The sequence below is a fragment of the Pleurodeles waltl genome, chromosome 11 (genome assembly GCF_031143425.1).
Source record: "Pleurodeles waltl isolate 20211129_DDA chromosome 11, aPleWal1.hap1.20221129, whole genome shotgun sequence".
NCBI classification, from domain to species: Eukaryota; Metazoa; Chordata; class Amphibia; order Caudata; family Salamandridae; genus Pleurodeles; species Pleurodeles waltl.
Genome location: NC_090450.1, coordinates 569,281,851 through 569,297,086, shown reverse-complemented (window position 1 = coordinate 569,297,086; position 15,236 = coordinate 569,281,851). Strand labels below are relative to the sequence as shown.

At 41.1% G+C, this 15,236-nt stretch overlaps 1 protein-coding gene across 4 annotated transcripts in view; it reads right to left on the bottom strand.

Moving 5' to 3' along the window:
- Positions 1 to 15,236, bottom strand: part of NSD3 (nuclear receptor binding SET domain protein 3) — a 1,432,226-nt gene that overhangs the window by 1,119,519 nt on the left and 297,471 nt on the right. For all 4 annotated transcript variants that reach the window (XM_069214018.1, XM_069214019.1, XM_069214020.1 and 1 more), the window contains exon 6: positions 3,518 to 3,647. In XM_069214018.1, coding sequence (XP_069070119.1) covers positions 3,518 to 3,647 — 130 coding nt within the window. The remainder of the gene's footprint in view (positions 1 to 3,517; positions 3,648 to 15,236) is intronic.

The window sequence follows — 15,236 nt, the reverse complement described above, 5'->3', positions numbered from 1 at the left end:
CCAGAATTGATACCCAAAAGATTTTATGAGTATTATCAGTCACTTTATGCCACTAAGATTGTTCAGGATCCGGAGGGGCTACTGGACTACTTAACACACACTGAGATGCCGAGATTAGCAGTGGAAGACAGAGTCCCTCAGCGCACCTCTGACGCTAGAAGAAATGAATAAAGCAATAGGGGGCATGGCAGAGGGGAAGGCTCCGGGCCCGGGTGGACTCACTATAAAGTTTTATAAAACCTATAAACACTTAATATTCCCTCATCTAAAAGAGGTTTTTGAGGAAATGGCGGAGAATGGCATTATGCCCCCCTCTATAGGTGAGGTAATGCTAATCGTGCTGCATAAGCCGGGCAAACCCAAGGCACAATGCTCATCTTATTGTCCGCTATCTTTAGTAAATGTAGATGTTAAAATATACGAAAAAGATATTGGCAGATCAGTTGGCCACATTGCTGCCACAAATGGTGCAGCCGGAGCAATCTGGGTTCGTGCCAGGTCGCAATCTTACCACGAACCTCCGAAAACTGTTCGGTACCATACAAAATATTAACTCGGAATTGAGGGCCGTTGCGGTTTTTTTAGAAGCAGAAAAGGCATTTGACTCGGTGGAATGGTGTTTTATACAAGCAGTTCTACGACCATTTGGAGTAGGAGATATATTTCTGCGTTTGGTGTCTACTTTATATAGAGACTCGTCAGCCAGAGTAAGAATGAATGGGACGGTCACAGCTGCGTTCTCTATTACCAGAGGCACTAGACAAGGACGTCCACTGTCCCCCCTACTCTACGCTATTGTAGCCGAGCCTGACACTGGTGAAATCGCAAGTAGAGGTGGGTTTCCCGCTCCTCTGGGAGGTAGGCTCGGTTAAATATCTGGGCATTAAGGTCCATACAGACCCACAGGTGGTACTGTTAGATAACTACATGTCTGCCATAGAGACCCTAGCCAGTGATATCGAGAGGTGGGATAGACTTCCGCTCTCGTCGATGATCCGCGTGGCACTTATGAAGATGGTAGTGCTACCTCTATTTTTTTCCTATTTCAAAACATCCTTATGTCGCTGCGGAAAATATACTTTGTGGCCTTGAGAAAGTTACTTATTAAGTTGAGAGGTAAGCAGCCCTGAGTTAAGTGGCAAACTCTGACACTCCCATACGAGCTGGGTGGACTGGGAGCCCCAGACTTGGAAACTCACCACATGGTTGCACGGGCAGCTCCTGCACATGCTTGGATCCATGGGTCTGGGGACCTCCCTCTTTTGGCCATAGAGCGAGAGCTTTCATCCCAGTTACCGTTGCAGAGTAGGTTATTTCACGCTCCGGATAGGCGATGCGGAGAGCTGGCATCTCTGAATTCAGTTACGCACGCTTGGCATTCCTTGTTACATGCGCAGGGTCTAGCTCTGTTGTACTCTCCGCATGTGCCCCTGGGGTGGTACGACTGGTTTGCGCTGTGGCAGGATAGGAGCTGGGTGCAAGCCATTGATGTTTTAGGCATTGTCAATATGGGGGATCTATCTGAGAACGGGGTCATGAGGCTATGGGAAGAGTTGCGTGACTGGGTCCCCGGACCGTCAGCACTGCTCCAATATCAATACTTCGGGGCGAGACATGCCATGGCAGCGCATCTAGGGGAAGACATGCAAGAACCTCCGGATGCGCTGGCTTTATCTGCGGTGTTGGTACGCGAACAGCCCCAGAGACTGATATCATGTTTATATGCACACATGCAGACAGCGCATCTTAACGATCTAAATACAGCCCGGCTCGCGTGGCAGAGGGATTTGGAGATACAGCTTACAGATGTGCAATGGCGTCGCTGTTGTCAATTGACCCGCTCTGTTTCCCTGAATGGTCGACATCGCCTGATCCACTTTAAATACCTTAACAGGGTATACTACACTCCCCTTAAACTTTATGGCTACGGATTACGCGCCAGCGCAGCCTGTCCCCGGTGCGGTGCGGACCTCGTGGACCTTCTTCACATGTCCTGGGTGTGTGCAGGGGTGCAGCGATTCTGGGTGCTAGTTTTCAAGGAACTGGAGGCGATATGAGAGCAAACACTTAGCTGCGAGCCTGTTCTGGCGCTTTTGGGGTGGGATGGAGACATACCAAAATCAATCAGACGGTTGGTTGGTGGCATTGGCTTATTGTTAGCCAGGCAACAAATTGCTATGAGGTGGGATCATGGCCCAGTGCCGACAATTGTAGACTGGCACAGAGACATGGTATATTGCAACACGCAAACAGATGTAAATAGCGAATTACTGCCATTAACTCATAAACTTACAAACTATTGGGACACCTACAAACACTATTTAATAGGTAAAGAAACTGGTGAGTCAGAAGATGCATGTGCTGCTGCCCACGAGGACAGTGATAATGGGTCGGGAAGGGCATCCGAATAATATGGATATTAATAGTGACGTGCAACTTCTTATCAGACATGTCTGTATGCTAACAAAATAGTTGAAACTTGTATCATGACCAGCCATACTGTGTATGGATGCAATTGTCTTTACTTTTCCCCCCTTACTGTATGTGAAGGTGTTTAAAAGCATAAATAAAATAAAAATAAAATAAAAAAAGACCTCTATTTGAGAAATGCCCTGTAATTCACATGCTAGTATGGGAACCCCAGAATTCAGGGATGTGCAAATAACCACTGCCCATTTTGGAAATACAAATGTTTCCTTGATACCTATATTTCACTCTCTATATTTCACCAAATTGCTCAAAAGTCACTAACAAAGCCCTTCACAAACGTTGAATGGTGACTTTTAAGTTGTTTCGTGAGGTATTAATCAGAGTGGCACTAATGAGATAAAACTTTTGCTCAGACAGTGATAAAGCACAAAATGACAAAATAAAGACCATCGCAAAATGTACTGATTTTATACTGTATAATTTGCCTGTTCTTGCCACATCATTTAATCAACCATGCCGCATAATTCCAGTTCCCTGTTAATACGTGAACACGGAATCATATTGCACGACCCCCCCATCAGCACTGAAGGAATAATACAGCAAAGAACTGATAGGCAATATAAAAGATTCTAGTGCTGAGGTACTACAATGACTGGGAAAATAATAGTACTAAACAGCCATTGGTGACAGAGGGCACAGAGTAAAGAGCGATCTAAGCAAAAGCATGTATGTATATGGAGCACACTAAGATGTCTTGTGAAATACTAGACTAGATATTTAAGTCCTTGGACAATATAATCCACATATAAGGTATTTAGGTTAAAGGGAGTAAAACAAACCACATAGACCAAATGTTTAATCTTAGTTATTACATTTATAATGTTTTGAAACTGACTGTACACCTTTTAATTCACACGCCGAATAGATGACATCTCTCCATCTATCAAAATAGTCATGCTCTATAATACACATCAAAATCTACTAACACAATTCAGTGCAAGTTATTCTTTTGATTCTGACAATCTGGCATTTTGCATGCATAAGTATTACAATGTGATAAGAAACAGACATTTTAAAAAACGTCTACCTGTGGACCCCGATGTGGTTTCAGAGGAAGATTCACACTGCAGTGTTGTCTTTTCAGGTTTCAGGCTCTGTGCAGTAATGATAACCTTATCTTGTCCCTTCACCAATATTTCAGTTTTGTTGCCCACTCCCTTTAAAAGAAAATAAATAAAGTGTAAAGTTCATAGCTAAAATGAGCAGGCAAATTACAGTACTAGGGCAGTAAAATGACAAGCTGCAAGGACTCAGCGCTCAGTCATACAACTGTTTCTCTGGGTTACAAGTGGAAATTTCTAGTGTGTGAACTTTATACAATACAAACCAGCAATAGAGAAAAGCAATCGCTGCCCAGTGTTTGACATGTGCTGTCTGCATTTCATACACCAGTTTTGAGTTATATGTATTATCCTTACACACCTCAAACGCTAACAAGTGCTCTGCAGGGAACCATCACAACCATTCTTGAAATGGCCCAGGTCTACATGATCTTTTAAGTACTCATGATATTTGAATACTAATGTAAATGATCAATTAAATAAGAGCTCATTAAGAATCAGAACAAAAATGAAGATTTAAGAGACAGCAGTAGTGTGAGAAAAATTGAGTTCCGTTAAATTAACACAAGAAAAATCACTATTATCCCCAGGGTAATTTGTAATAGATTTTTAATTAACATCCCAGATAATATTTCAGAGACCACTAGTGACCAACAATGACATTCGTACTGTGTAGTGGTGCTAAAAAGCTAAATCCAGTAGCACACAAGAAGGCAGAAAGCAACACTACTCTTATAACATTACCATGTGTCTGGATTCTTACAGCTAGAGGCTACTCCGGTATGATGGAAGGTAAACATTCGCTTTGAGCTCACCATACCCAAACTACGGAGTGTGCATTTCTTCCTTTCATTCACAACCAACCCAAAGTAACATTAGCATCATGAAGCATGGACTATTTTTTACATTTCATTTCCAACATAGAATTGTTACTTTTTCTTGAAGATTCACATACTAGAAAAATTCCTTTACATGGCCATATGCCTCAAGTAAGGGCCACAGCCACTTTCTTAAATGGCTACCTGCTATCTCATATGTTTGAATTCAGTGCAATGTCATAGCATATTTTTATTAGGTTGTTGCTAACTTTTCAACCTTTAATTTAATGTTTGCATTTCTTGAGTGCAAACTGTGATATCACCAACTGATCCTTGAGTGATATACACTATTCCCCTGCACGCCCCTCTGAAGGGAGGTGTCCACCCATGTTGCACTACAGTGGTTGTGTCGTATTACCTCTGAGTTTGACAGCATTCATCTTATTTTAATAAAAAAATCATTGTACTCCATTTTATTTTCTTGAATTTTTGTGGTTTATTTAAATTCATTTTCGCGGATCATTATCTTTATGTTACATGAATTCATTATTTTACTATTATAAACAATTAACTCCCAAGTTCCATTTTAGGCATGGGAAGCTCTTCTTCAGGGGGTTAACATCTCACATTGAGTCAAGATGCAAAACACTTTTTCTAGTTCTTGAACATGGAGCTGCAATAATCAATTCAGGTACCCCGGTACTGATGACAATTACATCAAAGTCTGATGGTAGAGGGTTTTCATGCCTGAAACACATTAGGGGTCAGGAGATACCAAAGTTGAAAGTGAGATAGCTTGCCCTACATAGAAAGGTGTTACTAGCTTCAGCAGAAATGCAGCTCAAGTTGCCAATACCAGTATGTCTAAAAATAATGAGTTAGGCTGGGGGACTGAGAGGGCCTGCGGCTCACTCGCATGATGATCTGAAGTCATCGAGACTAGAAAGACTGCTTTCAGGGTCAAGAGACGTAGGCTCAATTGGTCTTCAGAACTGAAGCCAGATGGAGAAGAGGTAGGAAGGCATACAAGAGTCCACAATTCCACTCTAGGTGTAATGTGTCTCCAAGAGAGCCTTCTAAGAAACTGTAGTGTGCAGAAAAGCCGACAATGTATAATTGATAAATTGACTTGTGTACTGTGGATTTTTGATGTTTTGGTCTTGTTTTGTTTAGATAAATATTTTCTATTTTTCTAAACCTGTGTTGTGTCATTTTGTAGTGTTTTCATTAAGTTACTCTGTGTGTTGGTACAAATACTTTACACCTAGGACTTTGAAGTTAAGCCTACTGCTCGTGCCAAGCTACCAAGGGGGCAAGCAGTGGGTTAGCGGAGGGTGATCCTCTTTTACCCTGAATAGAGTGACGGTCCTTGCTTGGACAGAGGGTAATCTGACTGCCAACCAAAGACCCCATTTCTAACAGTTCCCCATTCAATTTAGTTTGGGATCAGTTGAAGAAAATTTATCCTGACAGGCCAGACATGAGGTCCCTCATGGCTCAGTCAATGCAGCCAAATTAGGATCCAGCTCAGCTTTCCAGCAAGATGAAAGAAAAGTGGATTCAAGAAGTAGGTCAGGGTTGGGATGTAACAGGGGGAAATGCTGTGTTTTACAGTGTAGTGAAAAGGGTTTACCCTCTGATGTACAAGACAACCTTGATAATATAGTGTTATTGGAAGCCAAGCCGGGGACAGACATAGAGGCACATGTAATCTATTTTTGTAAAAAGAAGCAGGAGAAGGAGAGAATCAAGCAGGAGGTGACAGAGTAAGCATCAGCCAAGTTAGTGCAGCAGAAGTTGGCAAAGAAAGGAACAGTGGAAAGAGCTGTAAAAGCAGTCGCCACTCAGTTGGCTGCAATGTCTGAGGGATCCATCCCAGAGACCACCCAACAACAGTAGGATAATATAAGGGCACAAGGAAGTAGCAAAGAAGCGCTAGGAGGAATAGTTAGAGGCAGGATATGTCCCCAAAGGATGGATCAAACATGCCATTACTGTCACAGAAATGGACATTTCATTAGAGACTGCAGGGCTAAGAGACGGGATGAACAAAATGTAGGGACAGGTGTTTACAATCAGCCATGAAATACAGTGGTGTAGTCACAGTCAAACCTGCTAATAATATATGTACCTCTGATGCAACCAGCAATGCCTCAGGTGCAACAAATGCCACCACAGTAAAGTTACCAAGCACCCCCAATGGTAACTCTACCTCTAAGTGGAAAGGGAGATGTGATTGTGAGAGGACCACATTTCTTCCAGACAAATTATGTAGGAGGAAACAGACAATGAAGGTGTCCAGAGTAGTTCCATGTGTCCAGTATTGTCAGTGACACACAGGCCAGATAAGGAACCGACTGTGAGGGTAGCTATCAATGACAAGAGGTATGCATTCCTCATAGATACGGGAGCAACTAGATCTTGTATTAGAGAGGGAAATCTTCCAATTTCTAATAGATCAATGAACACACAAGAGTTCTCTGGGGGAGTAATGAGGGTTCCATTTACTAAACCAGTGGAGATGGAAATAGGAGAGAGGTACACTGATGGCTGTTTACTGTTCTTACCAGCTGCCATAGCTAATTTATTGAGGAGACATCTTACACTGAATTAAATATGTCTATTCATTTTGAGTTTGATGGAACTACAATTTGTTCTACCTCTTGATTTACACCCCCCAGGATCATAGCTGTAACAGTAGAGCTCAACCCACGAATATGGAAGAACTCATTACAGCAGTGAATACAATAATAAAACAAACATCAGAGGTACTGGAAAGAGAGGTCCAGTTATCTAAGGAGTTTCTTTTCCGGAGACGAGGACAAGATTCTTGGATACCCAACCATGAGTTCTTATTAAAAATGGAGGCCTTACCTATGGCCCTCCGATACACAGTGATTATGACCATGTCTTGTGGGACATGTGTTATATTCATAGGAGCCCGGTAAATTGGTTAGGGAAATATTGGATGATCAAAGTAAGGACGCCCACACCAGGTAGAGCTTTCGATTCTGTCAAGGATGTAGATCTTTCCCAAGTACCAGATACCTTGCGTACTAAGGGTCCCCATGATATGGGTCTTATTCATACTGTTACTCCAGTTAGAATTACACTGAAGAAAGGTGTTATTCTAACTAGGGTGAGACAGTATCATCTTTCTAAAGAAGCAGATAAGGGCATCACCCCACTATACAGGCGTTGCTAGAACAAGGAGTAATTTACCCTGGAGTGCCTCCTTGCAATACTCCTATTTATCCGGGTAGGAAATCTAAGGTTAATACTTGGCGAATGGTTCAAGACCCGCATCCCATGAATGATGTAGTATCAGAATTTCCAATTGTTCCCGACCCTTCCAACATTTTGACTAGTATTCCTCAGGATGCTAAATATTTCTCTTCTACAGATCTTCAAAATGCTTTTTCAGGATCCCTCTTCATCAAGACAGCCATTATTTGACAGCATTTTCCTATTGCAGGACTCAGTATTTGTATTCTCATTTATCTCAAGGGTATTGCGAGTCCCCTAGCATTTTCAACAGAGTGGCGAAAAATTATCTGTCAAACTTCCAGTGTGACAGCACCTTGTTGCAGTATGTCTATGACTTATTAGTTGGCAGTCCTACAGAACAACTGTGTAGAAAAGATACCATATCTCTTTTGGTTACTCTCACACAGCAAGGGAACAAGGCAGAAAAAGACAATTGTCAGGAGGTGGTCCATTACTTAGGACAAATATTGTCAGCTTGTAGTCAACGAGTAGCTCCTGAGAGAACAGCAGCTACAAGTCAAATGACTGAGCCAGAAACTATTTAGGGAATGCAGATGTTTCTTGGCTTCTGTAACTATGTGAGACAATGGGTCTTTGATTACATAACTTTAATAGCACCTTTTCTGGCTTCTATTAAACAGGCAAAAGACTGACACAATAAGGTAACGTGCACAACAGAAATGAGGGAGACTTTCCAGAAATTGAAGACTGAGATTAAAAAAAATGCCTCCGTTTTGGGGACTTCTGAGTACACCAAGGAGTTGTTATCTCTTATGTCATTGCAATGGTCAAGTGATGACCGCTGCCCTTATGCAGATATATCCCTTAGGACACAAACTTATTGCATATTTTAGTGGGCAGTTGGGATTCAGTGACAAGAGGACATTTTCCCTGCGAGCAAGGCCTCACCACTGCAACCTTTGCAGTGCAAAAGAGAACCCCCATTGTTACGGGCACCTTTGATGCTGTGTGCAGAACATGTAGTGTCTGTCATCATTCCAAAGGCTAAGACTGCTACACAGAGAGAGTAAGGATGTGAGGTGATACTGTCACTGTCAACACCAGAGCAGTATGCGCTCTATTGGCGACAAAAATGCAAAAACCCAGCACTCTCAAAACAAAGTAATTTATGCATTGTGCTGATATGTTATGGTTTAACCTTTTGCATTGCAGAGTTCAATCCTGAAAACTTATTTTTAATATGCTTACAAATACTGTTCCTTTGCAATGTATTGCTGCAGGTTTTCAGAATGTGTTAGGGTGTGGCCCCTTTCCAGGGCCTTCCAGAGACTTTCCCTGCAACATGCCTGGGCGTGGTTCTAGGCTGGGCCAAGACTCTATAAAAGAGAGCCAGCCCAACTCCCAGTGCTCACTATTCAGAGGTCCCGGTGCAGAGCAGCAGCTTCTTCCTGAGCTCCTGTTCCGGCGGCCTATTTGGATTTTCCAGTCTTCTGCCCTTCATCCTTCATTGGCGATCATTGTTCCAGGCGGTAAGACGGTGGTTGGACTGTCCCGACACCATTATTGCAAATTTTCTTATTCTTGGTTTAATACTTAAATGAGTAACAGATTACTTGCGCGCTACCATTTCTTGACATTTATATGGTAGTTTACAAATAGGCAAGACGCGCGATTGGTTTCATAAAGGTTTGACTTTGTTATTCATTGCGTGCTACCATTTCTTGACATTGGCATGGTGGCTTAAGAATCAGCAAAATGCCCGATTTGTTTTATGGTGTTTAAAAATTGTTGTCCATTGTGCGCTACTATTTCTTGACATTTACCATTTACATGATGTTTTACGAATTGACAAGACGCGCAACTCGTTTCATGAGGATTTAACTTTGTTGTTCATTGCGCGCTACCATTTCTTGACATTTACATGGTGGCTTAAGAATGGGCAAAAGAAGCACGATTCGTTTCATTGTACTTTGATCCTGTTATTTATTGTGAGCTGTTATTTCTTGACATTTACATCGTGTTTTACGAATCGGCAAGACGCGCAATTCGATTAATGATTTGAACTTGATATTCACTGCGTGTTACTATTTCTTGGTATTTTACATGGGGACACTCGAATCGGCAAGACGCACGATTCTCTCCTCAAGTTTATTTCATGTTGTTTATTGTATGCCACTATTCCAAGATATTTATTATGTAATATTCGAGTTGACAAGTTATGTGATTTGTTTCCTGTATCCATATCGTGTTATTCAGGGTGCACAATCCTTTTATGGTGTTATATATATGTATATATATATATATATATCTGCAATATGATTAATTTGTGTTGAAACATTTTAAGAGTACACAGAAGGCCAGAGTTTCTAGATGCAATATTGTATGGTCCTAGTATACATTCTCAAAACAGGATTTATATGACTGGTTTAAAATTTAGTCAGAATGTTTTTCTGATTCTCATGTAAAGGAAAGTACTTGAATAAGAAAGTTTTCATTTAATTCAACTTGATTCCCCTACAGGTATCCGGCCATCTTGAAACTTCATCATTTTAAACTTAACTCTTAGATTGTTCATGTTTTCAGAGTGACTAGGCTTAGAATCATAGTCTAGTATTGATTTCAGGAGATATAATTTTCATATTGTGTGTTCTAAACTTTTTCTTAGTACAGGTCTCTTTCCCAGCTGTTCCGTTCCTAATCCTCTCTTGAACTCTCTCAGTCTCTCTGATTTATCTATCAGAGTCTTGGAGCTGTTCAGTGGTGGACGTTGTTGGGAACGTGCACAGACCCCGAGGATCTGGTGACTCTGACAGTCACTACCATCTTTGTAGGTTGGGAAGTGTCATACAGTGAACCCTGCAACATTCTTTGCACATCCTATATTAGACTCTGAGGATGATGCACATGACTATGCAATGTATATTCCTAATTAATTTAGTCAAGCAACAGAGGGTCCTATTCCAGGTAGTATTGTCTATTTTGTTGATGGTTCCTCTACTACTGATCAGGATACATAAGTGAGACACACTGGTAGAGCAGTAGTCAGAGCACAACAGCATGATTCTTCAGACACACTTCACATAAACAGGGTTCTGCAAAGTCGGTCCTGGAGAGCCGGGTCCATGCCAGATTCTTAGCAACGCCACCACCCAGGCTCTGGGACCCAGGGCCGACGAGACCTGGGCTAGCGTGAGCATCTTCCGAATGATCAGAAAAAGAGAGTTTGACATAACTTCCATTGCCCCCCTTTTCAATGTACTAGCTACGAGAAAAAAATCTAATTGAGAGGCAGATCTACATTGATTTGAATAAACATGTAAATTGTGCCATGGGTCAAGTAACCTAAAATCCTGCTTCAATACTTGTAGCAGCTTAGCTCTTTTTGGCTTCAGCTGCTTTTTCGCTTTATTTGAGGTATCCCTTTTTAAATCTGGTAAAAAATTTGAAATCAACTCCCAGGGCTATTATCCCCTCTACTTTCATGGCCAAGTTGTAGATTTGTTTCAACGGCTGCCGATCAAACACAGGCCAACAATAAATTACAAAATTGACCATGCTACCCTTACCAAAAGCCTTAACCCAGATCCACCTGCCACGGTTGTTCCTCAGCCCCTTCTGAGGCAAAATACACTTGAGAGAACCTTCCAGGCCAACACATTTTTTGGGTGTTACTTTTAAAATGTGTTTCCTGCAAATAATTGAAAACCTGACGGTATGAATAAAGCCATCTCATTAGTCCACCACTTTTACTCCTGTTCCCTAGTCCAACCAGGTTGCACATTAAGATTTTAACATATTGCATTACTATAATAAAAAAATAAAAAAATCTACATAATCTCCTAGTATCCCGTAATCACTGCATTGGCCCTTGCCCTTACTCAATAACTAAATCTTCATAATCTTCACAGTCAACTTAAGTCCATTCAAACTCCTTCTTACCCTGCTCATTTTAACTCTTACCAACCACCACCATACCCTTTTCTCCCACCCCAACCCTGGATCCGGGGACCCACTTCCTCAGGTTCTCTGCCTTTGAATTGTGCCCTGTCACTGCATCTTGCAGTCGTAGTATGTCCCTCCGCTCATCTCCCACGGCAGCTGAGCCACATTATAAAACAAAACACATTAGAGACCATACCCCCAATTCACAAACTCATTTCTAAATTAATAACAGTCAGGATTTTGGAATTTTAGCAAGGAAAGCATGTGCGTCCTCTGTCCTACGAAACACATGAAATTGGCCATACCTCCAATCCTCAAACCAATTCCTAAATCAATGACATTAAGGATTTTGGCATTTTAGCAAGTAAAGCCTGTGTTTCCTCTGTCCTCTGAAACACATGAAATTGGCCGTTCATGAGCACTTTCAGCATAAATTGTTGAAATACTGAGGCTTGGACCCCCAAAAGCTTGAACTCTTTAGCCAAATCTAAAATAGCTTTTTGCTGTTGGCCCACTTTTATTGATAGATCAGAGAACACTCTCCTGAATCTTTTCTGATAGCGGGAATGATCTTTTGTTAATTGCTACCTTCAAAATCTGTTCTTTAAACCAGTAGTCAGAAAATGTAACCAGAATTGGTTGAGGAAATTTCACATTTACTGGCTGAAGCATTGGGACCCTATGCGCACTCATGATCTTCAAGTCTGCGGGTGAGTCTGCTAAGATATGCTTGCTGGAGAGAGTCCATCAGCTGTGTTGACCCTTGAGACTCACTCCATTCTGGAATCCTGAGAAATCAGAGGTCTGAACATCTCGCATGATTTTCCATTTCTTCCACCTTACTATGTAAATAGCAAACCCTTTTTTGCTTATCCTGTACTTCCTTATTTAGAAGGGCCATTTTATCCTCTTAACCGGATATTTTTTGTTCTGCTTCTTGCAGCCTTTTTGTATGTTGCTCAAATTGGTAAAACTTCTGCTCATTCTTAGTCAATTTTTGCTGTAGATTTTTATTTTCCTGAGCCTGCTGCTTTCTTAGTTCACAAATTTCTAACAAAATTGTCGCGAACAGAGCTTTCACAGACTCTACTTGAAATACAGACTTTGTGATTATATTATTCCTACCACTGGTTTCATCCAAAGGCTGCGGGCCCTCATTACATAGAAAGTTCTTTCCTGAGTTATCATTCCCAGCCTGTACCACATTTTCTCCCAGACAAGTTGGTACTGGAGGATCAATGTCTGAAATTTCAGAACTATCTCTCTGCCTGGTATTGATAGTTGAACTTCGATTTGGAGTCTCTGTACACATTTGCTCTTTTTGCCTCATCTCCTTTTCCGCTTGCATAGAGTTAAGTCTGTTCCCAAAGGAGAGGCCAAGGTGGTATTTTGACAGATCCCTCCTGTCAGATCAGATCTGGTTGGACGAGATCAGGGATTTTATCAAATTATGTTTTTTAAATAAACTGTAACACTGCATCAGACTTCATGGTCTGGGAGGCATTTAAAGCCACATTTAGAGGCCAAGTCATAGCCTATAAAGCAAGGATTAATAAGCCTCGTCTGCAGCGAATTCAGAAGCTCCAAGCGGCTGTTGATAAGCCCACAAATTATTTTTTGGTCATTAACGAATAGCCAACAGCCTTGGCAGAATATCAAGAAAAAAAAGAGATTTGCTGGAAAAATCAAAACAAGATTTAAGGGACCTGTTTCTGGTAGAGGAGATCACGGCGGATAGTACCTTTCAGCAAAAGCTATATAAAGAAAATCAACTCATATGTAAGTATGTGGCCTGGTCAACAAAAATCAAAAACAGTAGCCAGATGATAAATAAATTAAACCATCTGGCTACAGGAGAGCTGGAAATTGAGGCAGGTGCGATTGCGGAGGTGTTTTTAGGGCACTACAGGCTTACATTTGAAGAAGCTAAGGTTGTCCCCCAAGGTGAGTGTCAAAAATATTTTGAGGCACTTCAGCTGCCTCAACTTTTGAGTTTGCCAAAAACTTCTTTGTCAGATTGCATTGAGAAATCTGAAGTAGTTAATGCCCTTAAAAGGATGGCAAACATGATAGCCACTGCTAGCGATGATATACCATCGGAAGTTCATAAGGTGTTTCTAAAAGAGCTCCTTCCTTTCTTAACCAGATGGTTCAATCAAATTAGAGAGGGAATAGAGGTCCTTAATTCGTTTAAAGAATCTATAATAACCAGCTACCTAAAAAAAGATAAAAATGTGACAGACGCCAATTTGTATCGTCCAAATAAGTTTGGTATATGCAGACTATAAGTTGTTTATGAAAATTCGGGCTGATCGAGTCACTGTGGGGGCCCAAGCAGTAATACTGAGACATCAGAGTGGGTTTTTGACCCAAAGAGCGATGGCAGCAAATACACGGTTTTGATGCAAGCAATAGATTATTTTTCAGTCAACAAACAGAAAGTAGTTTTAATGATGGATGCAGAAAACGCATATGATTTGGTGAATTGGCAGGCACTGTTTTTTATTTTGGAGAAGTTTGGGTTTCCAGTCCAATTCTTTATCATGTTGAGGAATCCATATCTAGGGGCAGAGGAGAAGGTGACTGTCAACTCTAAGGAGGTAGGGATAGTTAAGATCAATCAAGCAGGGGCGCCCTCTGTCTCCGATTTTATTCATTTTTTTTTTATAGAGCCGTTAGCGATAAGGATGCACAATAATTACCTAATTTTGCCCCCTTTAAAAGGTATGTCCAAAATAAAGCCGTTTGCTGACGATGTTATATTATATCTAAAAGCAGAGAGTGGGAATATACAGAGACTGATTGATGAAATCAAGGGCTTTACGAGCATAGGAGGCTATAAGATGAACGAGGCAAAAACAGAATTTTTACTATTTAATGCATCTAAATCAGATCTTCCAGCCAGTTTACAAACATTACTGCAGCTCCCCATAAGGTATTTAAAAATCAGCGAGACAAATAATTTTACTGATCTTTTCCAACTAAATTATAGCGTGACCTCTAATAAGATTAAAGCGTTGCTTGAGAGACGGACTTTGTTACCTCTTACATTGATTGGAAGAGTTGTTTTAATTAAAATGTTGATTTTGCCTTTGCTGGTGTTCCTTTTGTATCAATCTTCCTTTACAGCTACCTAGAGCATATTTTAGAGAACTCTGCCCCATTTTTCAAAACTGTTTGGGCCAACATAAAAAGTCTAGGGTAAAAAGGGAAACATTAGAACTGGAGATAGGGGCTGGCACTTCATCATTTTAGGACCTAATATCAGGCATCCTTCTGGACAATTTGATCTGATTTTCAATAACAGCTACTGGGTTTGCTTTTTTTTTTTGCTAAACCTTATGGTGAAAGAAAGTGAGATCAATTTGCCTGTGTTTTTGAAGACAGCAATGCTACCTAAAAAGGCCAGATATAAGACCTTGAGCGTGCCAGAACAGTGTTTGCAAGCGTTCTTTCAGCATTGGGAGATCCCAACTTGTCATGCCTATGCCAGATTATAGGAGAGTGAAACGTGGAGACTGGTGGTACCAAATCCAATGGTATACCAGTGAAGAGAAAAGGGGTTTGATAAGGATTTGTTTATTAGTTTCAGATTAACAACATAGGACAAAGTGATCCAGCGATTTGGGAGTAACAGTATGGATGTTCAGCTTAGTTATAGACAAAAAAATAGATTACAGAAGACAAACGTAAAGGA